Raw genomic sequence first — 27,861 nt, forward strand, 5'->3', positions numbered from 1 at the left:
AGGAAATTATTTGGGTGAGGAATGTTAAATTTACACAAGCCCAAAATTTAAGAGAAAATTTTTACAAAATGTTTTATAGATGGCACCTTGATCCACAAAAAATGTCTCGTATGTATCCTGACTTACAGCCTAAATGTTGGAGATGTGGATGTTTGGATGCTACTTATTATCATATTTGGTGGTCATGTAAAAATATAAAAGCTTTTTGGATTAAGATATGGTGGAATATCCAAAGAATTTTTAGAAGAAGGGTAAAATTTACCCCACAATTGTTTTTGTTAGGTATTGTTTCTGATTGTGATACTAAAGAGACTATATTGATGTTAAATTTAATTACAGCAGCAAGGTTGTTAGTAGGGCAATGTTGGAAGAAGGAATGTTTACCTACCTTGCAAGAGTGGTTTTTTAAAGTTTCTTATTTGGCGGAAATGGCAAAGATTTCAGCTTTCTTGAAAGACCAATCGCAAGAGAAGTATTTTTTGGTATGGAAAAAATGGATAGACTTTATACAATATAAGTTGGATATAAAAAAATATTATTTAGCTTTTCAATAACTTATATTTAAAATTTAAGATATTTTATAGACTTTATAGACTTTTCTTTTTTTCTTTTTCTTTTTATTTCTTCCTATTTTCTTGTATTTCCTTGTATTTTTGTCTTTTTATACATATATTATTGTTAATTATTTCACAACTTGTTTAATTAATGTATTTAGATTTGTTTATGGTTTATATCTGTTTTAAGACTTTTTGGAAAATTTTTAATTAAGCCTGTGTTCAGCTCTGGGAAGGTCGGGGGAGGGCATGGGAGGGTTGGGGGGGCTCGGGGAAGGGAACTGTATTGTTTTGTAAAATCTAAAAATTTTCAAAAAAAAAAAAAACCTTAGCTCTTTGGAAAAATGTTTTAATGCTTGGAAAGGTAGAAGAAAAGAAAAGAGCAGCAAGGTGGATGGACTCTATTACTGTGCTGATGAATGCACTGTGAAAGACCTGAAATATCAGGTTAGGGATAGATCATCATGGAGAACATCTATGTAGTCGCTAGAAGTAAAAAAATAACTTGATGGCATATAATCAAATTAACCATTTATGCTAGAGCTCAGCAGCCTCTAGGACTGAGGCACCTAAAGGTTATATACAAATCATTACTTTTAGGTATCTCCTGACAGACTTGTCTACATATTAAATGACTGCTATGGTAGATATAGCCAATGTTAGCTCTATGAAATAGACCAGATCAGAAAATATACTTCACAGGAAGTATGCTTTATTGTGATAAGCTATAATAATAGCATAATCTTGCAAGTCTTCCTATGTTTTCCCTTTCCCATTTATACCCAGTGAGTCAGGAGGGTTCCACTCTGAGTCTTCTAATATTTTCCAGTTTCCCTCAGTTTAATGTAGATGAAAAAGCCTTCTGTATCTGGGAACAATGAAAAAAATACCCATGCCTATAAGACATTTGTGACAACAAAAACGTCTTCAGAAGGGCTGCCCTTGAAAAGTATTCAGAAGTTTCAATTGGTTCAAAATGCAGTGGCCTGCATAGTTTTGTGCTGGCCTAAGTCTGCACATGTGTTCATCTTTCCTGCGGGACCTGCATTGACTGCCAATTTGATTCTGGGTTCAGTTCAAGGCACAATTAGAGTCCTAATTGGCTTGGGACCAGTTTATTTGAAGGACTACTTTCCCCCAGTTATATCTGACTTACCAGAGCAGAGAGGCAAGGAATGTTGTGGGTTCCCTCTTCTAAGAAGGTACATCTATTGAGATCAGGAAGAAGGGCCTTTTCTGTGGTGGCTTCCTCCCTGTGGAACATCATCCTTGCAGAAATGAGATTGGCCCCCATTCTTTCACAAGGCCTTAAAGATCTGGTTTTGCCAATGGGCCTGGGAAACCCAGAGTGGGATGGAGCCCATCAAATGGTTTGTTTGATTAGCTATTGTTGCCAGGACGATGGTGGGAGTATTGCTTTTTATGGTTTTATACTAGGTTTCTATTTTTGTAAGCCATCCAGAGTCACTGAGAATAAGTTGAGCTGTCATAATTTTTTTAAATAAATAAATTTCTTGCAGATCTTAAATGCTTAAGCAGGTTTGAAACAAAATATCTATTCCTTCAAATAGTCAAGCTTTAGGCTCCTGTGCCTGATATGAAACTGACAACCAGTATAGGCCCTTCAATAACAACTTGTTACTTTTCAAGAATAAATAAGTGTGTTTGTATGTATGTGTGTGTGTGTGTGTGTGTGTGGATCCTTATGGATATGTATAAAAATTAGGGGTATTTCTGCCATAAGTGAACATTCAATGAAACCTCTTTTCCAGTGCCTGGAGCTTATGGAGAACGTAGCAGATTGACATCAATAAAATCTCATAAGTAAAGATTCAGGAAGCAAAGGTCACATCTGGCAAAGTGCAATAAGCCAAATCACCTGAGGCATAGTCCTAATCAGTAGAATCACTCAGTTTTCATTGTTGTCAAAAGACAAAGGTTATTTCAGCAGATACCCAAAACCAGTGGTGGGATTCAGCCAGTTCGCATCACTTCGGCAGAACCGGTAGCTAATTTTTTGTTGCTCAGGCCCAGAATAGACTTCTGGAAGTGGCATCCACACAGAGAACTGGTTGTTCACATATTTGAATCCCATCACTGCCTAAAACCATCTGAAGGCTGACAAGACTATACCAGCCCCATAATACTCTTCCTCTTTAAAGGTGCCAGGTATGCTCCCTGCTTACATACAAAGATGGGGTTATTGCAGGAGGCTCATATACTTACTCCAAGGATATATTTTGCCTAGAGGGGAAGGGAGAATTACCACAGGCTCCTTGGTGGAGTTGGAACAAAAACATTGTTCCTTTATATATGTGGGGATTAATTACTGTCCCACAACATAATGATCCCTGGATTTTTAAGAATTGTATAGAATGGATTCATAGAATATTTTGTAAGCCTTTCCTCTTCAAATATGGTGATGGCCATATTTGGAAGCTCTTCTCACAGCTAGAAATCAAATCAAAGCACAAGTTCAAGTTACAGATAATCCTGAAAATATGAACAGTTGTTTAACCTCAATTCACAGTTCACAGTGACCTTGGAATGGGTAGTTTTCATCCTGTAATCATTTCTGGGCAAATTGTATCGGCCACTCTGGTCACAGGACCACATTTTGGGCATTTGACAACCTGTTCACATTGATGACCAGTTACAATACCTAGTGCGCAGCGATCAAGGGATCACCCTTTGCAATCTTCTCTGCTGCTTTCCCAAAATATCAATAGAGAAGATGGCAGGGAAGATTGCAAGTGCACTTTACCCAGCAGTCTCATGTAAACATTAAATAGAAGGCAAGAAAAGACAGAACCCTGAGGCATCCCCTCCCCCCCATAATAGGGGCCATGGGTTGGATCTCTCACCTTCTAGTAACAGGGACTGCAACTGATCCCAGATAAAGGAGAAAAACCAGGACACTTCAGTGTTGTTCAGGAAGGAAGGAAGTTTGGGACAAAATCTATCTTGGCAGCATTGAATATTCCAGTATTATAGTTGGAACTCCTGCTTGCAAGCATTGGTAGCCTGGATTGCCAATTTGTTTGGCTCAGTAGCATTACATTAATTGCTATTAGGTTTGGGATTCTAGCATCTCCAGTCAGCATCTCCAAGTAGGAACCAAGTGACAGTCTTAGGGGTGGAGAAAGCTGCTGGGTGCGTCTCTCCCTCGTCTCTCTCCCTCGCTCTCTTTTGGCTTCAGTGCTATACATTAGGAGATGGTGTAAAGTCACTAGTGAGTACTGCCAACAGGAGAGCTTCAAAGGCGGCAAATTGCTGGCTCAGAAAAGCTCATATCCCACAAAGGGAGATTGCTGCTGTTAGAAGTGGAGCGGCTGCTGCTGTTGCTTGAAGATTTGCTGGCAATTCCATCATGACAGAACCCAGCAACCGAAAAGAAGGATTTAAAAAATGCAGGAGTGCCACTTTCAGCATTGATGGCTACAGCTTTACCATTGGTGAGCACTTTGGTGGTAGGTTGTGTATTTTAGCAATCTTTTGGGTTCTCAAATTAGAAACCAAGATTCAGGGAGGTGTTTATGTGTGTGTTGGAGCTGCTTGCCTTTCAATCAGGATCGCTATCCTGGAACTTCTGCTTTGCTTACCCTCTGTTGGTGCTTTGCTTCTTTTCTTATAGAGAGGAAATGTGTCCTTTTGAAATCCCATAGTTTCTTTTTGGCAGGGCTTCATTTTTGTTACTCTATCTCAGGAAAGTCTATGTTTTTTAAGGTGACATTTTTCCAACTTCTTTATTGTTTTTCCACCCAGCAAATTCAGGAAAGCAGAAGCCTTCAATATGCCCCAAAGTTGTTTGCTTCCCTTTCTGAAGAGTTCACAAAGCATTTAAGCATACAGTTGCTTCCAATTTCACATTATGAACCAAATCTTTCCTGAAATTGCCCCTAGAATGTGTGAATAGATTTAAAATAAAAAGAAAAGGAAGGGAGAGGGAAGACTTGCTGCAAACAATGTCATTTCTTTGAAGATTGTTGCTCAGGTCTGTCTGGAAAATATATCTCTGACCAACCTATTACCCAAGAAATGGAGGATGGTTGTGGAGGTAGATCACTCATTTTTAGAGACATGCTCATGGGTACTCTTATTTTTATGATGAGTTCTAGAGTTGAGCCTGTTGTCCAGTATTATCCCTCTAATATAAAGTCATCAAACCTAAGATTAGTTTACTCTGTTTTATTGATTATTTTGCTGAAATAGGGGGAAAGAGGGGAAAATGCTCAAAGAGTGCAGTTACCATTCTTTCCCCCTTGTTCTTTTTTCTTATTATTAAGTTCACTGAGTGCAAAGGTTAAACTCCCAGGGTAAATGAAACAGTCTGTTTGTTGGAAATTGAGCATCTGACCAAACCCTACTATGCTAATCTTTGCATACTTAATAAAACATGCTTTCCAGCTGATTTAATTTTAATCTGTAAACTGAGTGAATGAACTGCAAGGAAAAAATGATCAGTGAGGTTCTTATGTTTTCCTCTATATATTAGCACCAGTCATCTGATTAGGTTACCTTCATTCTTTGTTGTTCTGTGTGGAAGTTGATATGTCAGGCATGTCATTATGAATAGGTAGTTTTGATTATGTCAGAGAAGAACTTTGTCATGGTCTTCTGACTGTAAAGCACATATAGGAAATGTCTGTAAAGAGCCACTTGAAAATCAGAATATGTTGCACTAAAAAAAAAGTAGAATTAGTTTCTGTGGCCTTATGTCAGAATTTAGAGTAAGCAGGAATTGTAAGCATTCATATTTATATATTAAAAGAGTTGCCTCAGAGAGATGGGTTTAATAATAAAAAATACATATTTGCATCCTGCCTTTTGTCCAGATGATTCAAATATGATGGATGTCACTTCTGGAAGTCCATTCTGGGCCTGGGCAACAAAAACTTAGCTACCGGTTCTGCCGAAGTGGTGCAAACTGGCTGAATCTCACCACTGGGCCAGTTACATTGGACTCCTTTATCCAGTTTTAGTCATAGAGCTACTAACTTATGAAAGTTTGTGCAGACAGAAAACAAACTGAATTTCTGTGGCTGAAGATTTATTTAAATTTGGATTTCTATGGTTGTACCTCAATAATCCAGGGAATATTTTCCATTAGTGAAATAGACTAACAGATGCTATGGAGAGAAGACAAACAATATATAGCTAGTCAAAACACAGTTGAAGGGCCTTCAAGATGAGCTTGTTAGCACTATTAGTCTAAAGGTATTTCTGCTGTGGTCTTAGAAAGGTCACTGGTATCAATTTACAATTAGCAGTTTCCCCACTGGCAATAAAACATGAAACAGAACTTTCCCTGGCCATCTTGGGGCAACTTTTAGATTGGATAAATAAAGAGGCTTTGGATTTTGTTGATCAGACATACTAAATCTTCCAATCTTTAAAATCAATCTATATTCCTCCTCCCCACTTAATAAGATATTAATTATTTGCAGAATTCAAAGCTTTTGGTATGGTGTTGTCATACAGTTACAAATTTGGAGTTTATGAAGCCTTCCTTCAGATAATTTGTGGTTTGAACTCAACAACAATAACAACAAGAAGAAAATGCCAGCCATCTTTGCTCACTCTTTCAAACTGGTCAGCTACTGTCTGTCCTGCCCCATAGCTGTAGTGTTTCATGAATTAACAAGTATTGCTTCTCTTTCCATTCACAAAAAGACATTCTGATAAGTTTATTGTATTCTCCTCAAGCACACACATTTAGACCAGGGAGCTATATGTCCACTGTAATTACTATTTCTGACAGACTTAGCAGGAGATACTTGTAAGGGAAGACCAACTGCTAAAAGTATTAATGAAAACATTCAAAAGCTTCCAAAACTTTGTATTCACTATGATGCTAGATCTTTGTTGCAGGACAAATTGTGAAAGTAGCATTATAACAAACCTTATTTTCCAGGAAACTCTATCAGAGAAGCAGGGTAGCCAAATTGCCTTGGAGGGATTTTTCCAAAACAGTAGCATATTATTAAGCAAGATAATTTGAGGGAAGGGAAGGGAAGGGAAGGGAAGGGAAAAGGTTCTAGGCAATTGACCTAACTCTGAATGTTTTGGGGCTGAACATAGAAACAGGAAAGTACATAGGATGTATTCTGTCCAAGAAGAAAAGAAATGGCTATAAGCATAGGATTGAAACTACTTGATTGTGTTTGGGTAATCTGCCTTAACAACAGTGCTGATATAAATACAGCGTCATGTACTCAACAAGGTGTGTGTCAGCCAAATCTTAGCATAATAGCAGCAGGTGTTAGTTCTCAATAGCTGACAAAGCTATTTTCCATCAGACTGATGCCAATGGAAATAAAAATATAAATAGAGGGGGGGGAGAGAGGGGAGGGAGAGAGAGAGAGAGAGAGAGAGAGAGAGAGAGAGAGAGAGAGAGAGAGAGAGAGAGAGAGAGAGAGAGAGAGAGAATGATAACAAATCTTACCATGTAAATAGGAAATTAATCAGGTGTAAATGGTCTGTTTCCTCTGCCATTAGATCTGCACTCACCTTTACACATTAAGCTAATCTAAATGTTGTCCAAGATTTTTGGGTATGGTACCCCGTATGCTGATAAGCAATTTATTTTCAATCTTGATACTTCATAATCTTTTCCAATTCTTTGTCTTCTTATTACTATTAATTTAAATCTGGATAGTTAAAATAAAACCTTAAGGTGCTTGTAAAATGTTTCAATAATAGAAGTTGAATAATCATGAAAGAGATAGAACTCTCTTTGTCTTAAATGTCTTAAAGAAAAATCAGAAAGTCTAGTTGCTTTTAAAATAAAAGCACCTTTGGGACACCCATGACATGGATAAATGAGAACTTCCATAATCATCACGAAAGCCACAAATATTGATATAAAATATCACAATACAAGAATATAAATTGTATAATAATTGTGATTAATATTTATCATTTATATGTATCATTTTGGAGCAGTCAAAATGTATTTGGTACATTATCTTAGGAACTTTTTTTTAATTCAAATTTTATTTATAATACAGTTAAAAACAAACAAACATTGGATTTAACATGACATTCCAGTATATACATTCTTATCAGATTATTCCACTTTTTACAATCAATTCTTCATCTCTACATATACATCTAAGTTTTATATACAATATTTGTTCTAAAATAACATATATTTCTATCTTAACATTCATCTTTAATCCCGGCCGTCCACTTCAAATTCCTCCAGTGGTAAAATTTATCCCAGGTTTCATAATAAACTGATCCGCATTTGTCTTTTAATATCATTGTGAGCCTGTCCATTTCTGCACATGCTAATATTTTATGTATTAACTCTTCCTCTGTGGGAATTTCCTTGCTCTTCCATTTTTGCTCAAAAGCAAGCCTAGCTGCAGTCAGGATGTGTAGCAGCAGGTAGATTGTTCCCTTGTCGTGTTTTCTGTTGTTATTCCCAATAGAAAGAGTTCAGGTTTTAACTCTAAGTCCAATGTTAATATATCCCTCAACCAGTTTCGTGTCTTTGGGCATTCCCACCACATATGGTAATATGAACCTATTGCTGTTTTACATTTCCAGCATAGGGGTGAGATGTTTGAACTAGCCTTACGGGTGGGAAATGCCATCTATAAAACGTCTTGTAAAGATTTTCCTTATATGAGGTAGCTAAGGTGAGTTATCTTAGGAACTTTTATAACAGTTCTACAGATAGTAACACTCACTGTTGGTGCTCCCTTTAGTCCACAAAGTAGTGGTTGACTGGAGTTGAGCAGCAATAATTTGCTTCAAACTATAGAAAAGATGAACAGTGAAGATTCATTCTTTTCAACACCAGAATCTATTTCTGAACCAATCTGAAATCAGCCTCGCTTGATTAGGACTGATTTGGAAATGGTTCTGGTCAAATCAGAATTAAAATTAAAGTGAGATATAAAAACCCCAAATGTATACCATCTTGGATAATCTTTAAATGAATGTTTTTTTCTTCTTTTTTAAAAACAGAGTCATATCTGCAGGCATAGTAGGATTTTTTTAAGGTGATGAAATTCACCATATTTTAGAAAAAAATGGGTGCATAGGATTTTTATTACCAAGTGACTTTAGAGGAAGTATCTATAACTTCTTTGAGTTTTTGAATGTGATATTAATAATTGCTGTTTGCAGACATGTTAGATTTGAAGAACATTACAAAATTTCATTAGCATAAAATGCAACAACCAGACTATTGGCTGCTAAGGCCCACACATGTGCTTATGGACAAACATTTATAAAGATGCATTCATATTTGCATGCATAAACATATTTATATAAGATCTTCCTGCTGAACTGGATCAAGTCTAAAAATTATGCAATAGGATCTTCAGCTCTTTAATAGTTCTGCCATCAGCACAGACTTTGGAGAAAAGTTTATGACCTCTTTTTACAGAATGAGCAGGAACGATCTCACATTTTGAAGTTAATTAAGGGATCTCTTTTGCCATCTAAAGTGGGGTGCAGGAACATGAGACTTTAAGTTCTGAGTTTAATATTATCTAACTTTGCTTTAGTGTAGCACTTTAGTAACCATTTCAGACAAATGGCTGTCCAGTCTCTTCTTAAAAACTTCCAGTGTTGGAGCATTCACAACTTTTGGAGGCAGGTTGGTCCACTGATTAATTGTTCTAACTATCAGAAAATGAAATCTGCAAGTTTTCTTCTCTCTTCTCTCTGAACTTTAGAGGCAATGAATTCTGAACATGGCTGTTCCAATGAAAAATAAAAAAAAATTGTCAAATGTATTTGACAATTTGAAAGCAAATAAAATCTGACATGGGACTTTGTTTTAAAGGGGAAAAAAGTGCACAAGAATTCTGGCTTGGGCTTGTCATGCTCTATTTGCATCCTGCCCTTTCCCCCCCCCCCAAGCGGTCTCAGTGAATTGTTGATCTCGCAGCTGATTGGTGATGCAGATTTCACTAAGAGGTAAACGATGTGGCCAACCCCACCAAGTAAGCAAAAAGACAAGCAGAGATTTCAGCATCAATTTCCTACAACCAGGCTTGCCTCTTCAACAGTTTTAGTGCTCAGTGTGTATTTTCTCCACAAGGTTAGAGCACTTTTGATTGGCAAATGTGCAGAATTTCTGGTAATTATCTATAGAAAGCCAAGGAAGTGACCTTGGAGAAACACTGAGAAGATGGTTGGAAAAATAGGCTTTAAGCCCAGGAAAAAGAAAATATATGAAGGGAGTCAGTGGACCCCCTCCAAATTCACTGGAATATCAGAGGGAGGGGAGAAAACTTACTCATGCTTTCAATATTCTTATAATCTTTATAAATAAAGCAGAATTGCAATCACAATTGTGAAGTCTGTTTCCTGACCTGGCCTATGTTAAAGGGGTGACACTACTTACTCAATTGCCATGTAAAAATAAGAGTTCCTACAGATGAATGATTATTCTGACAGATAAACTTGGCACTGCATTTCCCATAGCCAGGACATATTCCAGCAACTTCTTTTTTTCTTATAGGTCTTCAGATGTTGCCTTCATATTACTCTGGAATTGAGCTTTATTCATGTTCAAAGGCATCCTGAACAACAGCGGATAGGAGTGATGATGTAACATAAAGTGGCAGCAAGGCCTGGTTTTCAGCTATTATTCAGGCAGTCAACTATCCATTCTGATCCAAGTCTTCAAGCTGAGAATCAGTTTGGAGATTTGGAGAATAGAGTCTATTTTTCCATGGTACTTACTGTCTCTCCCAATGTAGAGTGGGATAACTGAAAGACAAAGTGGGAAAGCCTGAAAAAAACCTTGAAAGATGATTAAATCCACAGATCTAGCTGTGTTTAAAACCACTGTCACTCAAAGGACTGCTGTGATTGATGAATGAGTTTTCTACTGATTAGGGATGTTCAGAATGGACCCAGGAAATGAGAATACTTTGGCAAGCTAGGACAGAGGCAAGAAGAATTGGCAATGGGGTTAGCAAGATCTAGGCTGATTAGTTTTCTGCTGGATCACTTTAACTGAATAGTATTTAATTTTGAATTAAAGTTTATATTCCCAATCCTTCACAAAGTTTTTGAAACTTAATTCTCATTCATCTTCAGCTCTATTGATCACCAAACAGTGACAGAATGCCTGGAAAACTATAATTGCCCATTTCTCTTTGATAAATTGAAGAATGAACAAAACAAACAAAAAAACAAAAAAACCCATTATAGTAGTGTCTTATTTTCTTTCTTACTGCAGATCTTCAGGCAGTAAAGGTCTTTTCACTTTCACTTCACCCCATTTTCACTTACATGTTTTTTTCATATGGCATGGACTTGTTTGATTGTTTGCAGTTGCATAAAAATCCAAAATGGGTTTTTGGATTTTGGTTTTTTAATGGACAGCTATCTGGCTGAAAATTTGCTTTTTCACCTGCATTTAAGCTTACTCTTGCAAGTTGAGAAAGTGATAATAAAGTATTTTTACATTGTTCAACCAGCCACTTTCCCCAGTGCCTCTAACTACTGTATATTGCATGCTTTTATTATGATATCTTAACCAAGAAAAGTGGGAGACAATATCTATAAAGAGTCATTGGAAGCAGGACTCTGAAGCTCAGAATCCAGAGTGAATGAGACAAATATTTCTGCCAATGGAAAAACAAATTGCCCATAAGCTTTATGGAATTGCAGCATTGCAAAGAAAAATACCACCTTTGTTTTGGTTTTAGACAAACCAACCCAATGATACAAGAACAAAGTCAGTTCTTGAATATCAGTGACATCATGGGTACATGAGACATTTGATCTGATTCTGAACTTTACAAAGATTCCCAAGTCAAAGATACCAAAGGATATACTGTAAGTTCTGCCCAGAACAATAGCTTGGGATTTTCTGATAAGTTAGGAAAAGGTATTACCAAAGAGTTTTTCCTCTCAGGATACCTCTTCTGAAACACTAGAGATATTGAAATAGTAGTGTGAGCATTACCATAAACTGTTTATTTTAAGATTACCACATCCTTTGAAGATCACTTGTCTCAAGGTTTTTGTTCTTCCAAGTTTCATATAGTTTACTTTATTGAGGAAGGTACTCTATTTCAAGAAAGATAAAGGATCATATTCTATTGAGGAGCTACACAGTCCACTAATATGTTAAGGGTACAGAAACCCATGTTGATATCAAAAATAACACCTGAAATTGAGCAATTGCCCAGAACAACATCTCACTATCTTCATCATTCTGGCAGGTTGCAGGTGTTTCTATTTACATTTTAGTGATCATTATTAAATGTGCCTTATAATAAAAATGGAGCTTATGAAACAGGCACTAGCCTCTTCTTTACTTGTTTTCAGTGGCATATTTCCTTATTTATGATGATAGAGAACTAGCCAAGCTACTCATCATCATCTCTTCTCAAACCATTTTGTTTTTGGATTTCTTCCTCTGTATGTTTTATGCCCATCCATTCATGCACCAGAAGTACCATCATCCACCCCTCCACTTACTTTCAGTCACACACACTTGCATACTTATCTCTCTCTTCCTCCTCTTCCTTGTTCCCAGTCCAGATATTATTTTGCTTTTCCATATATATTTCATGTATTCATTTGCTCTCTTTGATTTTTCATGTTTATTAGTAGTTATCATGTGATTTCTCTTCATTCCTGATCTCTTTCCTGTTTTAAATCCCCTCTATCTCCTTCTTTTATTAAGTGTGGCTGATCAGTTTGATTTGGATGAATGGTACTCTGAAGGAAGAAAAGGGATGAGCAGGAGAATGGGGAATTGTTTTATGGTTTAGCTAATGGATAAACTACCCATTCAGGAACAAAGTGGATCCTGAGATGATGCCCAAGGGATCTAAGTCAAATGCAGCACTGGGAAAGATGCAATATTATGGTGCATGTTCTTCTTTCTCTTGCTTGTCTGTATTAGCAAATGGGATAAAGGGAATGGCTGGATCTTCTGGTTTAGATGCTTGAATGTTAAAGGTGAGGTGCTGTTCTGTTTTAAGCAGTGGTACATTAGCAAGTGCTTGTGTTCCCTGTGCATGCTATGAAGCTGAGTTATCTTGTTCAAAGTGTTCTTCTGTTATGTAAGGGTCCTTTCTCCTAGTCTCCCATGATGTACCAAAATCTTCCTTAATGGCTCAAAACTTAATTCTGTCAAAGAATAAAACGCAAAAGTGTAAGGTCTGGGCCATCCAGGTCTTTGTGAATGGAATACTGTTCCTAATGTCCTTTTCTTGATGGTGTTCTGGTCCTTACATTATAACTGAGGGTGATGGAATGATTATTTGTTATATACCTATCATCTTGAAACCTGCCTGACCTTCCACATACTTTCCAGCCTTTGAAAGTCCATGAGAAGAGTTTCTAGTGAGATTTAACTGAAATGTAGGAATCAAGATGATAGAAGGATGACTATACAATGGACACTGACATATACATAATCTTGTTGCTGTCAATTTCCAATGAAATAAGTGCAAGGACATGACATTTCACACGCTGAAATACATTCTAACTTTATTCTCTTTCATTAAATTGAATAAGAGCTAGGAAGAAAAATGCAAGAGAAATTTCATGCATGGCATTAATTTCCCATAATTAGAATTCTCTTTGTGCCAAGGATGCTGATTGGTATGGAAGAGCTTTCGGTTTAAAAAAATTCCCCTCCATATTGAGCAAGATGAACATTTATTATTGCTATTTATTTTCTATTTACACAGAAATAAATAGAAATGATAGAACACAGCATGGACTCCATTCTTTTGCTACCCACAATTTACATCTATGTTAGTTTTTTTGGGGTGGGGTATCGTCAGTGAGCATAAATAGCAATAGCACTTAGACTTATATATCACTTCACAGTGCTTTACAGCCCTCTCTAAGCGATTTACAGTCAGCCTATTGCCCTCAACAATCTGGGTCCTCATTTTACCGACCTCAGAATGATGGAAGTCAACTTTGAGCTGTTCAGAATCGAACTCCTGGAGTGAGCAGTGAGTTGGCTGCCAATATTGCATTCTAACCACTGTGCCACCACGGCTCTTCTAAAGGATTTGGTTTACTAGGCCATGGTTCTTGACTAATTTTTTTCTCCTGTCGCCACTCAGTATCAATTTAGCTTGGTGTGAATATTTTCTTATAAGGATATTTTAGCAGTTTGTGTGTATATGTTTTTTTTGTGTGTGTTTGTGTGTGTTGTTTGTGTGTTTGTGTGTGCGTGACTGGTATCTCAGAGATCTGATAGTGAATGTGGTTTACATATATATGCCTTTTACCACCAGAATTTCAACGAAGGCTTGGAGAGAGGGGTATTTGAAGTTGGATTCTCCTCCAAATGCATTATAGGTAGTCCTTGATGTATGGCCATAATTGAGCCCAAATTTTTTGCTGCGAAGCAAGGCAGTTGTTAAGTGAGTTGCATCTCACTTTATGGCCATTTCCCCATAATTCTTAAGCAAATCATTGCAATTGTAAGTGAATCTAGCTTCCTCCATTGATTTAGCTTGTTGGAAGATGGCTAGGAAGGTTACGAAAGGTGATCACATGACCCCCATAATAAATACATGCCACTTACCAAGCACCCTAATTTTGATCACATGACCATGGTGATGCTGCAGTCACCATAAGTCATATGTCATAACATGTCTGTGCTGTTTCGAATGGTCACTAAAGGAATGATTATAAGTTGAGGACTGCCTATATTTTTCACTCTTCTCTCAACAAAGAGGTTGCCAAAAATCCTATGGCTGTTTGGTTTTTTACCCACATTGCACAAAACAGCATCCTAAACATCTTAGAAACATCAGTTGTGCTGAGCCTTGTTTATTAATATAGTCATGGTGGATTTTGCTAATATTTTATAAACTGATCCTGCTGTTTTAGTTATAACAATCAAAATGAAATTATCTTGATTATCTATTCAGAAACCAACCAAAGCCAAAGTTTTATTTATTTTCATAACTAACCAACCTTGTCCTCACGAGCTTTCATAGATTTATTTTACTTAGTTTAGCATGCACATTTTCTCCATTTTTTCAATAATGCAGAAAGTTCGTAAATTTGTTGCATGTTTCCTCTCAAAGTGCGCCTTTTCTTTTTAAACTTAAACTTCCTTTTAACTTTGCCAGAATTCTTCTTGAACCCTGCTTCATAATCATTACCTGTCTCTAAGTCCTATGAATATTGTTAGATATAATAATTGTCAACCCCTTTTTCCAGGATGTTGTTTTGGACTTTCCAATCTAGCTATAGCTTTGAGATTTCCTAAAAATCTTTTATCCAAGTGCTAATCAGCTCTTCAAGATGAGCCAAGATAAGTCAGATATTGATACCTGGTGACTCTCGGTGAACTTAGATCTTATCAAATTTTCATTGTTATGGCAATTTTTTTTTTTAGAAAAGGGAACTATGGGAAAGAATAAAAACTCTGCTCTTATCACCACTTGTAATAAGGAAGGAGGGAGGGAAAGAAAGGAGCAGGTGCAGCAAACTCCTCCAACCTTTTTTACCTTTGATATTGCCTCCCTAGTTTCTTTCATCTCCTGTCCTCCCATCCCAAATATTAATGTCAGAAGTTTGAACTTGCAGCTTACCCTTCTCATGCTCTATGTTATATTGCATGAATGAGAGGAAACCAGACAAATATAGGCCATGACTGAATTTGTAGGCATTCATTGGTCCCAAGCAGACGTCATGCACCCCTGCCTATCCTATCATTGTGCCATACACAAATTTTTCTAGCCACTGGAATCTCATATTTGCTGACAAAATTAAATTAAAGAATTTGGAGGGAGGGAGGCAACCGGCCTCTTTGAAGTTCTTGTCTATTTCAAAGCAGTCTGTTTGGAGATTGACTCTGAGGTCAGAGGCACATGTGTAAGCTCTGTCAATCTTGGCCATGTGTAGGAGGTGGACGGGGGTTTTACCCACTCATCAACAGATGGTGTGCCATCTTTAGGAGTACAAAGTGTTTTTCAAATGTTCCAATAAGGTGGGCTTTGTTTGCACAGGCATTTAGTGGCTGATGTAAAACACAAATGTGATGGTTTTCCAAAATTATTATTCTCACTCTTTCTTTCTCTATTTTTCTCATACAAAAGAGAGCACTAGGCAATGAAACTCCCTCTATGCATGTATTAAATTAAAAGATAATTAATTAAGTGGGTAGCAATGAATGTGTAGCAGCTGTGTAGGCAGCCACTCAAATTCTGATTATTCCAATTCACAGTAAATGAGCTGCCATTTTACAAACCATTAGCAATAATAAGAATCTATTCCATGAAAGTATAGCTATACTTGCAGTTCTCCATGGGCTCTTCTGCATACTTCCAAATGACAGCACTCCTTTAAAAATAATGTTTTTAAACATTACAATTAAAGTAAACCAGAAAAACCCCAAAAGAATAAAAAGAAAAATTCAAACAGCAGCCTTTTTCCCATGTGAAAGATTCTTATGATTAATTTCAAAATTTTATTTCAAATCCATCTGGACTTTTAACCAATTTGCAACTTTCCAAAAACCAATATTCAAATTACTTTTTTTTGCTGATTATTCTTTTTTTTTAAAAAAAGATATTAAACTTGCATTTAAAACTTCTTTCATGAAGGACTGAATGAAGCTTACCTGTTTCTAATGTATGAAAAGCCATTAACAAGAAATCTCCAAAGATAATTAAAAAGGAATATACAAACTCTGTTTTTCTAACCATGTTCTGTGTAAAATGGCTATTCCCTTGTCTTACAGAGTGCCAAATCTTATGGAGTCTTATGGTCTGTTTGTGAAAAGCAACCGTATAGAGCACTTATGAGTGATTTCAAGTCCTTTTCTTCTTCTAAAAGGGATTTTCTAAGAGCCGGTCATCTTGTTTACTCTTCGTTCTGTTGCAGCCATTGGCTCTGCTTTTAATGGAGCCATCTTCAGTTCACAATTAATTTACCAAAAATCCCCAAAGGATAGTACTCTTAGGGTGATCCCATCTGTCCTTGCAATGGGCACATGGATCTTGATTTTCACAGAGTGAACTCAGCCACCTGCTTGCATCCCACCTTTTTATTTTTAATTGCACTCCCCAGCCCCAATATCTCAAGGTTCTCAAATTGAGGACATGCTGGCCAGAAAGAAAAAAAAATGTGAAAAAAATTGAATTCAATTTGAAACATCAATACTTTTAATATATAGCTGTATTATGTCTTACCTGAAAATCTGGACAGAAGTTGGTGAATTATTTTAATTGGGTGCTGTATACCATCATCTTATAATTTAGCAGAAATTTTCATCCATAAGCTTTTCAGGGATTTCCATTGATATCATTTTTTGTTTACTTCCTGGCTTGGTTTCTTTGTTCTTTACATGTTGAAGCAATAATATTTTGTGATAAAAAGCAAATGTTATGGGAGTCAATTCCAGCTCAAGATTATATGGCACCCTTATATCACGTTGTTGGATGGCATCCACTGATGTGAATATTTGCATTTTTGGAATGATTAGGGAGAAGAGATGGCACTGGTATCCCTAAACTTTGGGATCCTAGGCTGGTGTGCATTTGGCCTTAACATAATCTGACTTTTATTCATATATCTGACCCAGATATGTGTCATAGAAATCAGAGCACAGAATATAAATAACAAAAATTGGGGGCTATTTATAGATGAAAAACCCACGAAGCTTAAGAATGAAAACCAAGGACATATAAAATAGGGATCAATAGTAAAATAAGCAGTCTTTTTGCAAATCCAATTAGTAAAGTTTAAATCTTAGGACTTTTTTTAAGGATGCTTTTTCCACTCATTCATTCATGAGTGCATATATCTGATAGGACCCATGAGATCATTTTGCAGCTGTTATAGTATGCTCCTAAACATTCCAAGTACCCTGGGAAGAAAATTTTCAGATTTCAGTTTGCTGTCCAGTCATTTAAGGTGAGGAAATGGCAAGTGGAAATTTTAGAAGGGACAGAAATGTAAAGCAAAGTGCAAGAACAGAAATAGATTGGGGTGGTGATGGAGTAATCTTCCAAAATAAGCACACAGAAATACAGGAGGGGAAAAAAGATATATGAATAAAAGTCAGATTATGCAATGGCCCAATATATTGGTCTTTAGTGAAAGATTGGATGAAGAGAACATTTCAGGCAGAATTGCCTGAAGCAAAGAGTGGTCAGAACTGACTGGATTTTACATACTGATTTTCCAGTTTGGTTTCAGTGTAGTATTGTTTTAAAAATATTTTGAAGTTCAAACTCAATTTTATAACTGCTCTGATAAAACAGCATATAGTGTAAAAATAATAAAAAAACAAGATATGCATTTTGTAAATACAATATAACAAAAAGCAAACAAAATCTCTTTTCTCAAGTGTTCAGCTAGAGGACATTTCCAAAAATATATGGCCACTTTATAAATAGCATGGATGACAAACAAAGCTTTATAATGGAATGGTACTTTATTTCTTGCTCAATGTTTACAAGAGTTGAATCAACCCAAATATTGTAGGATACAATGTAAAGAGATATCTAAAATGTATTCTGGATTTCATGGAGTACAACAAAGTAAACTGTATTTCTAATAGTAACAACATAGAAATTGGGAGCCTAGCCCATTCTAGATAGAGTTCATTCTCTCTGAAGAATGTCGCTGAATTGAATTTTAATGAAAGGCATTCAAATATCACCTGTAGAGAAAGTACTTCTGTAATTAGCGCTGATGGATTTATGAATTGGGTTTTATTTTCCTCATGAAAAATGAGATGAGATGTATCAGCTGATCTATAACAATAAACTTTGAGTAAGGTTATGTTTGGAGACCATAAAAAACCTGTAATTGATATATAATATCAATAAGAAATGTCAGCAAGCAACATTGACAGTAACACTAAAATAATTTGAAGATTCTAGTACTTACAGTATCTTTAATTATCTAAAGGAATTAGCATGGAATATCTAAATCAGGAGTCTTCAAACTTAGCCCTTTTATGACTTGTGGACTTCAACTCCCAGAATTCCTCAGCCAGGCATGCTGACTGAGAAATTCTGGGAGTTGAAGTCCACAAGTCATAAAAGGGCCAAGTTTGAAGACCCCTGATCTAGATGATTCTTAAGGAAAGGCTTTGAACTCATGGACATTTTCCTATGGACAATATCCCTCCCCCCTTTTTTCTTGTTGATGTGCATACAGAATGTAAACTAGTAGTTAAGGGAATTTTTTCTTTCTTTCATCCAGTCATGTCCAATTCTTGGAGACCATCTGGACAAGTCTGCAGTTTTCTTGGCAAAACGTTTTAAAAGTGGTTTGTTACTGCTTCCTTTCTAGGGCTGAGGAAAAGTGGCAGGCCCAAGGTCACCCAGATTGCTTTGTGCTTAAAGAAGGATTAGAACTCTCAGTCTTCTGATTTCAAGCCTTATGCCTCAGCTGCTACACCAAACCAGCTCTTGATGGGTTAATATGAATCTTAATATTTATGTCTTTGTTTTTTGGTAGATAACCTCATAACGTGATATAAATATTCATTCAAATAGGGTGTTCTCAAAACGTTGATCACATGGTTATCCACTTGTTGTAGGGAGTTAGACTGGCATAATCAAGTGGTTTATTTATTTATTAAATTTACATTGCTACCCATCTTAAGCACCATAATTAGGATGATTTACAAACCAAAATGAAGCCATCTATCTCTTTCACTAAATTTTATTTTATTTTATAGGGTTTGCTTAGAACATCAGAATATAGTTAACTCCCACTTATATATATCACATGAGCATAAGCACAGTCCTATTTTACTTCGTTTGGTGAACATGCATTACTCAAAATAGAGTAATATTTGCATATATTAAAATATCTATATCTATTTTCCAGTCATTAGTAAACTTCTACCAAGATGCCCAGATTTATCTACTTTCTCTAAGTTATAATCATTCACTCCATTTTCCTTATCAAACATAACTAGCTTGATCTTTGATATATTTATATTCTTAATATACTTCTTGTATATTGTATCACGTTATATATCTAACATTTGCTGCAAATAAATTGTTTCTCAGCCAATAGCATGGCATCATCTGTTTCTTTTCTTTCCTTTTTTCTATATTCATTTTTCCTGAGATCCACTCTTGACATTTCCTGTCTTCCACATTTTGGACTTCACATCACCCTATATCTCAATAATTTATTAATCTTCTCAATATTTTATTATAATTGATAAAATCAACCATACTTTGAAATTATACTCAACCTTTTGTCATTGATGAATAGATTTAGACTTAAATCACAACTGGAACTGAAATCTTGATTGCTAAATGAAACAGTTGTTGAATGAGATGCTCACGTAACCACTTCATTCAATGATTGCAGCATTGATTCTCCCAGTTGCAGTCATTAACTGATTGCATGGAGCACTAATTTTCCATTTATCACAGTCCTCATCAGATGATACAATAGACATGAACTTCTCTCATTCATCATGGCTTTAATTAATCAAAGCTTTCACATAATGCCTTTAGTAATATAAAAAAGATGTATAGACTACACCCAATTTTCTTTAAATCTATGCTTTATGCAGTATTTGCTGCTAATACCAGTCAATTTTAATGCTACAAGGGCAGTTTAAGTCCAGTTTTACTCAAAGCATGGCCAGGCCTTTCTGTGCAAGCTAGAATATCTAATCTAGAGATCATATTGCAAATCAGCATACTGAGGCTGATATCCATCCGCTTGGTGACATATGAAATGCATTGATATGTGGATAGGACCGCATGGCTATTATTCCCCTTCCCTGCTCCAATATTTTTCTCTATTGGGGTCAAAAACAAATCAAAATAGGTAATGGAAATTGGAGAGGTTCCAATGTAATTTTCTGCCCCCATATAAAAAAACCATGAAGAAAGCAGAGCAATGTGGCTTTGGGAGAATTTGTTCAGTAAGAATTCTGAGGGAGCCAAGCCAAGCAAGAAGCATTTCCTGTGTCATTTATATTTTTTATCTCAATTGTATATGAACAAGTGCTGTCAACTATCGTATGATCTGCTGTTGAGTCTAACCCATTTCAAAAAAGGCAATGTCCTGTATATCAAAAATACCATAGTATGTTATTAAAAATGCATTACACATAAAATATAAGAAAGCAAGGTCTTGAATCTTTAGAAATCTTCAAAGAGATTCTGAAACAAAACTACCAAGACATAGTTCATATTATGCATGCAGCTCAATATGTGTTTCTTATATAACACAATCTCTTGCATGTTTCCTTCTATACAGATATCTAATTATTTGGAAAAATCATAGAGTGATGAAAATGTCTGAGTTTCTAAGAATGGCATCTATTTCTGAGAATAACAAGGATAGGAAAACAGGAGAGAGAGAGAGAGAGATTCCATGAATAAATTTTATTAAATATATTATTAGGCAGTTACTTTTATTTAGTAAATGCTCCTTTTATTTAACAACAGCAAACAATAAAGTTTGATAATTGAGTGCCAACTAAACTTGTAGCAATTACCAAAAAGTTGTCACACTATCAAACTATCCAGTCCATTCTGTGACATCAGATTTCACTTTTATTGTTTCAGTAGCTGTAATTTATTGGAATCTCCATCTTGGAAGAGATTGCACATGATATTTTTTAAAGTAAGATTTCAGGGGGTTGTGCTCTTAGTTTTTCATTCTGAAATTGTTCTCATGTGAAACTTGGCATTAGGATGCTAACAAAGTGTAAAGTGCTTTATATTGTTTAATGCAGAGATTTATAAAGAAACAGTTTTGGATTGAGGAAGATTTCTACCTGTCAACAAATTAAAGCAAGAAACCTCCGTAATCGGGCCTGCCAGATCATTCCATCAAGCTCATAGATCATGCTATTTATCTCCTAGATTAGTGAGGTTTTGGCTATTTATCTTAATAGATTATGGCAGCATCAGACAATTTAAAAAAATTACAATGATAGCCCCCAAGAGAAGAACCAATCTGTGGAAGCTTCCCACCCATATGGTTCTATCTTACCACTACATAAACATCTTGGTGGATGGCCAAGTTAGTCTCACACTTTTGTCTACTCTTAATAATTCCAGATTTGCCCTATGAATTTTTGGGAAAATAGGGCTACCATATTGTGGCTGTAAAATTTAAATAATTATTTAAAATGACAAGAAAGAGATACAGAATATGCTAGCTCTTTGTTAACATATAGGGGTTATCTGAATTTTTGCAGGCCATGAGAGACAAAAAGAAGACAAAAAGTAAGTTTGCCAGAGCTTGGAGGTTGACGGAAGTTTTTTTCTTTTCTTTTTTAAAAAAACTAGATTATTTAGTACAGTTTACAGACACCCAACATCTTATTTTCTACAGTTTAAAAGTTCTTTGCAAGAATACTGTCCTCTGTATAGGTTCTCTCATATATGTTTAGTGTTTGATATACATGGCTTATCTAATCAACCTTCCGCACAATGTTCAGTTACAATAAGGGTAAATGGATTTTAAAAAATATATTTAACATCAAAAGAGCCCTGCAACTTAGAAACTATATGAAGAAAGAAATTCAAGGGGTTAGGACAGTGGTGGCGAACCTTTGTCGAAGGCAGCACTCAGAGCCCTCTCTGTGGGCACGCACACCGTCGCCCCAGTCCTAGGCCTTCAGCTAGGTTTTTAAAAACCTTTTCGCTTTAGGCCTACACTGCCATGTACAAAAAAAAAAAGGTTCAATCAATCAGTCAATTTCAACTTCTCGTGGGAAAAAAGAAGATCTTGCAAATTGATTGGAATTGATTGATTGAACTTTTTAGTCCCATCCAGTTTGCCATTATCACTGCAGCCGTGCCCACTCAATTGGCCACACCCACCCAATGGGCCACACCTACCAAATGGGCCACACCCACTCAGCACCCGACGATGCATAAGTCTCTAAAAGGTTCGCCATCATTGGGTTAGGAAGTTTATGACTGTTGAAAGAAACTCTTCATCAGGGTCCAATCCAAGTTGGGAATAAACAAAATGGAGACTGCTTTAGAAAGAAGGTTGTAGTTTATTGAAGAGCAAAGCCAGACAGAAGCATGGCTCTGGGAAAACCGACCACCTGTAGCTGGGAGTAATGGGCTTCTTGGGCTTTTGAGGTTGTTTCCTGTTCCTGTTTGAGGCTTTGTATTTCCTGTGTAATATACTTTGACCTGAGTCTGAGTGTGCCCTTTAGGTATTGGTGGGTTAATCCTATTGTGTCCAAATGATCATGTTTTTTTAGAGTTTGGGTGGGGTATGTAGATTTTAGGGGTCTTTGTCTTCCTAATTTTATCAGCTTCTAGCTTCCTGGCTCCAACCTTCCTGAATGGATTATTACATCTTCATATCTAAAAGCTGATTTCTGCTGGGGGGAGGGAGAAGTTTCTGCCTTTTTAAGATCTCAAAAGGCACATTCTGCCTTTTTAATATCCCAAAATATTTCTTTCTCTGGGACGGGGGGTACTGTCTTCCCACCTGACCAAGCAACAATATGAGCCAAGATAGGGATTTTCTTTTCTGATCATCCTTTATTTGCACAACTGTCTGTTTTTAGACTATTGTTTCCATAGAAAATAATACTCTTTATTCCTTGACTAAATTCTTCAACTGATTTCCATTACTTTCACAAGGAAGAGATTCAATAAATATTTTTTGAGTCCATCTCACATTTTCTTGCAACATAATTCTAATCTATAAACATCTGTAAAGATGATTCCAGACTTAATATGCCTGCATTTTTGTTGACAGTAAACTCTTATTTGAATGAGTTATATCCTCTGAAGCTCCAGGTAACAATAGTTTGCCAAGATATAATAAATGTATAATTTTCCTTGTCAATAATAGATGAAAATATGGGGACACAATATAAATAAACTGATATGGTTCATATAATTTTATCATAGTTAGAAAGTATGAGGCTATCATACAGTATATCTGAAGAGCATCTAAAATGCTTTATAGTGAGAGATGAATTCTGATGATGTCTTAAAATTTGAATAATCTAAAATAGAAATCACTTTCCTGAATTTGTTTAAGATCTACTGTACAGCTGAGATTCATATCTATCATTACTTTTCTATGAGTTCATTACATTACTACTTCTGCTATTTATGGTTTGAAATATTACAGAGTTATCAGCTTGATATAACTGTATGAGATGCTATGTTGTGACACCAAAACCTTACCATATTTCTAAAATAATTACATGCACTTTTCTAGCATTGTTGAGCTTTCCTTTTCTGTTATTATATATCTGAATTTGAATAATGGATTTGTATCCTTTTCCCAATTCTCTGGCAAATATAGACAATTTATTTCTATTTGAAGTGAGGTGTGCATAAGAACTGAAAATGTCAATTATAACACCTCCAAATGTCAATACTAGTATCTTCAAAAAAATAATTCATTCCATTAGTAAAATTGTCAAAATAAATGTTATTTCTTAGGAGTATTTGTTTATTCTCCAGCAATTAAAATTCTTTATCTCTCTAGATAATGCCCTTTTAATATTGCAGTTTTTGCTTAATTATGAATTAGCTTATTTTGCATTATCTCTCTAGTTTTATATTTTAGTTAAAACATATGAAAATGATTATAATTATAAATTACAGTTATGAATTCAAATAAATAAATACATAAAATATTCCTATTCAGATACGTTAATTATGTGTATCTTTAGCTCATTTTGCCTGATATCTGTTTCCTTTAAAAAAAAAAAAGGAAAGCGAAGAATGCACATAGACAATGTTATAAAATTAAACACTGTCAAAAAATGTAATGAGAAAAGGCACATGGCTCGGAAAAACCTCCACAATATTATTTTTCCATAGGTGGGATTTGATCTTGATGTCCCTTTTATGCTTTGAGAGCTGTTGAGCAACTTTACCAGATTGAAGACGATTGTGTTTTGTGCTATTTTCCAGATGGAAAGGTTCTGCACAAAGAATGTAAGGATTAAGCACTAGGAATAACAGAATCTCCTACCATTCTATGCTAAAAAGTTAGAATGCAAAACATAGCATGAAATCCTTGTGAAAAATACAGGAAAAGATAGATCTTTCTAAGGGCTGGCTCTAGTGACCCAGAGCATTAAATTCACCTTGTTATATTTGTAAGTGTTGTGAAGGCTTCATAAATCAAATAACATTTCAGTTGATGAGCAAAACCAGGTGAAAATATAGTCCTATGGTAACACAGCTAAATTCGGCTCAACTGTGAATAGAAACTTAGGACAGCATCAGTATTTATGTTGATTGGAGGTTTTGTCCTGATAATACCTCAAATACTCCAGAGTTTTGTGAAAAAATTGTGCTCTGTAGGCCTTACCTCTTCCTTAGCCTTACCTCTTCCAGAAATATAGTTAAGGATTATAGGAATTGAAATCTAGCACAATGGTGAGTAGTTTGTGAGTTACAGCTACATTGGCTTCATTATGGGCAAAGTGGTAGAAAAAAAAATCACAAAATTAACCATCCATTAATGTCATATGCCTGATGTTAATAATGGAGCATGCCAATATTGAGAGTGGATTTAGAGGGTTGACTCTAATGGACAAACACTAAATCTGATGCAGATCCTTGTAAATGTAGCTCTTGATCTAATATAAACGTTGGATGATGTTGATCTACAGAACAATCTGCAGGACTTGGGTGTGGCTAGTTTAAAGAAAAGAAGAAATAGGGGAGACATTTCCAGTACTTGAGGGGCTGCCACAAAGAAGAGGGAATCACATTATTCACCAAAGCACCAGAGGGCAGGACAAGAAACAATGGTTGGAAACTGATCAAAGAGAGAAGCAACCTGGAATTAAGGAGAAACTTCCTGACAGTGAGGACAATTAACCAGTGGAACAGCTTGCCTACAGAAATCGTGGGCGCTACATCACTGGAGATTTTTAAGAAGAGGCTAGACGGTCACTTGTCTGAGATGGTATAGGTTCTCCTGCTTGAGCAGGGGACTGGACTAGAAGACCTCCAAGATCCCTTCCAGCTCTATTCTATACACAAACAGATCTGTATTCATAAAAAATAATCTCTGTAACAAAGGGGATAAAATATTTGCATGACCTTGTGCTACACTGCTGAAATGGCTTTATTCTCTCACTCCCCTGCTGGGCCTGCCCCACCCAACCAGAGCGGCGCATAACAATGTAATATGATTGATTTCACTAAAACCTGCTGCCACCATCTTTTTTCTTCTGACATAAAAAGGCAGAAAAAAGTATGATTTGGCTCATAATCTTGCAATTACAGGAAGTCTTTTCCCAGCACTGACCAATGAACACTAAACCTTAACAATCAACAGCATTAAAAAAAGCAAATTCTTCTCCAAGGTTTTATGAGTATAATATGTATTTTATAAAGAATATAAAGCTTTACATAAAACTTTGAGAAATGCTGGTATATTTGCTTGGTGAAACAGATATAAGCTTCTAATTGATCGAGTAATCGCTGTATTCTGATAAAATGCACTTAACTGCATTGTTCTTTATTTGCTGGAACTCTTCTGTTAAGTGTTATACAAATAAAACAAACAAAGACCCCCCCCCTCCCCTACTCCAGCACCCCCCAAAACAAGTCTAGAAAGATAAATAAATTTACATTATTAATAAATAAAGAAATATATTTTCTGAAAGTCAATACTATGATAATTTCTGTGGCACTTTCCATGGCTTATGTCAAAGCAATGTCAGTGAATTATGAAACATTACTCAAAATATGAAGCTCTTTCTTAGATAAAATATTGGAAAATCATGTCAAGCAGTAGAAGTAAGAATGGCACATTGGCCAAATCTCAACTTACATGAAACTATCATGGGAGTTGTTTCTTCTGGCATAGCCTATAATATGAATGAAATCATTGTGCGTTACCCAGCCACGATGTGATATAAACCCAGACAATTGTTATAATTAAGCAAATCATGGCCTATGGTCACATGTACAACTTTTTAAAAACAAAAAATGGCATAAATCAAAATGATTGAACAAGATATCCTTGGATCAGAGGAGATACTTCTTCCAGCATTTGAGGGGCTACCATAAAAGGATTGTAAACAAAAAAGAGAGTAAAAAAAAGGAAAAAAAGAAAAGGAAAAAAAGGATCTACATAATATTAAAACAAAAGGAGCAGTTTGGTATAGTAGTTAAGGCATCAGGCTAGAAACCAGGAGATGGTGAATTCTAGTCCTGTCTTGGGCACAAAGCCTGTTGGGTGATCTTGGCCTAATCATTTTCTCTCAGGCCTAGGAAGGAGGCAGTGACAAATCACTTTTGAAAATCCTTGCGAAGAAAAGCCACAGGAACTTTCCTGGCACATTTGAGAATCAGACAAGATTGAATGGGTGGGGAAAAAAAGTCAATTGTTAAGCAGTATTGAATTGATATAACATAGAAACATATTGCTCTATCTCCTTATTTTATAAGTTGAAGATATAGACTTTTCTAATATTTAAAAAAATATATATGTTCTTTTACAATTCATTTTTAGCAGTTCTGAGCTTAGGGAAAAAAGTTTCATGATTTCCACATCTTTGCTATCAAATACATTAAGACAGGGCTGACAATAACACACTGTTAATAACAGATTTTCTACTTTCTATTTTTCTTTCATGATGAATCTTTGGATGTTCTATGATGTAATGTAATCACTTTAAATAATGTTGAAAGGTGATGCAAGTGCTTACTGAAAACACCATTTTCTGCATATAAACACTCATTAGGAGACTAGAGAATTTAATTTGCCTATCCAAACTACTTGAAATTGCAGGGATCCAAATTAACAGCTCTTTGTAATTTGGGTTATTGCCCCAGAAGTTGGCAGAAGAAAATTTAATACCTGTGACTAAAAATGGAAAAGAAATAAGGAACACTTCTAAGAACTTGGGGTGGGGAAGGTGTAATGGCATAATGATGTTTTGACATGGAAAAAATATCCATGACGCCAGCACATTTATTGACTTATTTTTATTTTATTTTTTAAAAAATGCATGATATCCTTCAAAACAGAGTTTTCCCAAGGCATTATAAAGTATTCAATGTTACTGGTTGGTTATCCTTAGCTAGTTGGTTTTGATCAATAAGATCTGGGTGGGTCACCAGGATCAGAGGTTTAGTCTTCCGAGCTTTTGGACTTGTGCTGGAGTTCATCCTCAGGGGACTTCTCTCTACCTACTACTTACAGAGAAAAGTTCCCTGAAGATGGGATCCACCATGAGTCTGAAAGCTCAGATAAATCTCTGGTCCCGGGGACTGATCCACATTGGATCTTGAACGTTATTCTGGGACACATATATTAAGTGCAGTTAATATATCTGATAGTTCCTACAATACATATCTGTCTTCCTTGATGTGAGTAGAGCCAACAAATG

At 35.8% G+C, this 27,861-nt stretch overlaps 1 protein-coding gene across 10 annotated transcripts in view; it reads left to right on the forward strand.

Annotated features, from left to right (window-relative positions):
- PDE1C (phosphodiesterase 1C) overlaps nucleotides 1-27,861 on the forward strand; it is a 335,588-nt gene that overhangs the window by 81,079 nt on the left and 226,648 nt on the right. Inside the window, exon 1 of one of the 10 annotated variants that reach the window (XM_039336838.1) lies at nucleotides 3,674-4,024. The exons of 6 other annotated variants lie outside the window; for them this stretch is intronic. In XM_039336838.1, coding sequence (XP_039192772.1) covers nucleotides 3,925-4,024 — 100 coding nt within the window. In that variant the 5' untranslated portion in view covers nucleotides 3,674-3,924. Of the gene's footprint in view, nucleotides 1-3,673; nucleotides 4,025-27,861 lie in introns of those variants that run through there. 3 more of the 10 variants (XM_039336839.1, XM_039336840.1, XM_039336846.1) reach the window with 3 other exon arrangements.

The sequence above is a fragment of the Crotalus tigris genome, unplaced genomic scaffold (genome assembly GCF_016545835.1).
Source record: "Crotalus tigris isolate CLP2741 ecotype Arizona unplaced genomic scaffold, ASM1654583v1 scf7180000017666.379230911805:20528666, whole genome shotgun sequence".
In the NCBI taxonomy this organism is placed as follows: domain Eukaryota; kingdom Metazoa; phylum Chordata; class Lepidosauria; order Squamata; family Viperidae; genus Crotalus; species Crotalus tigris.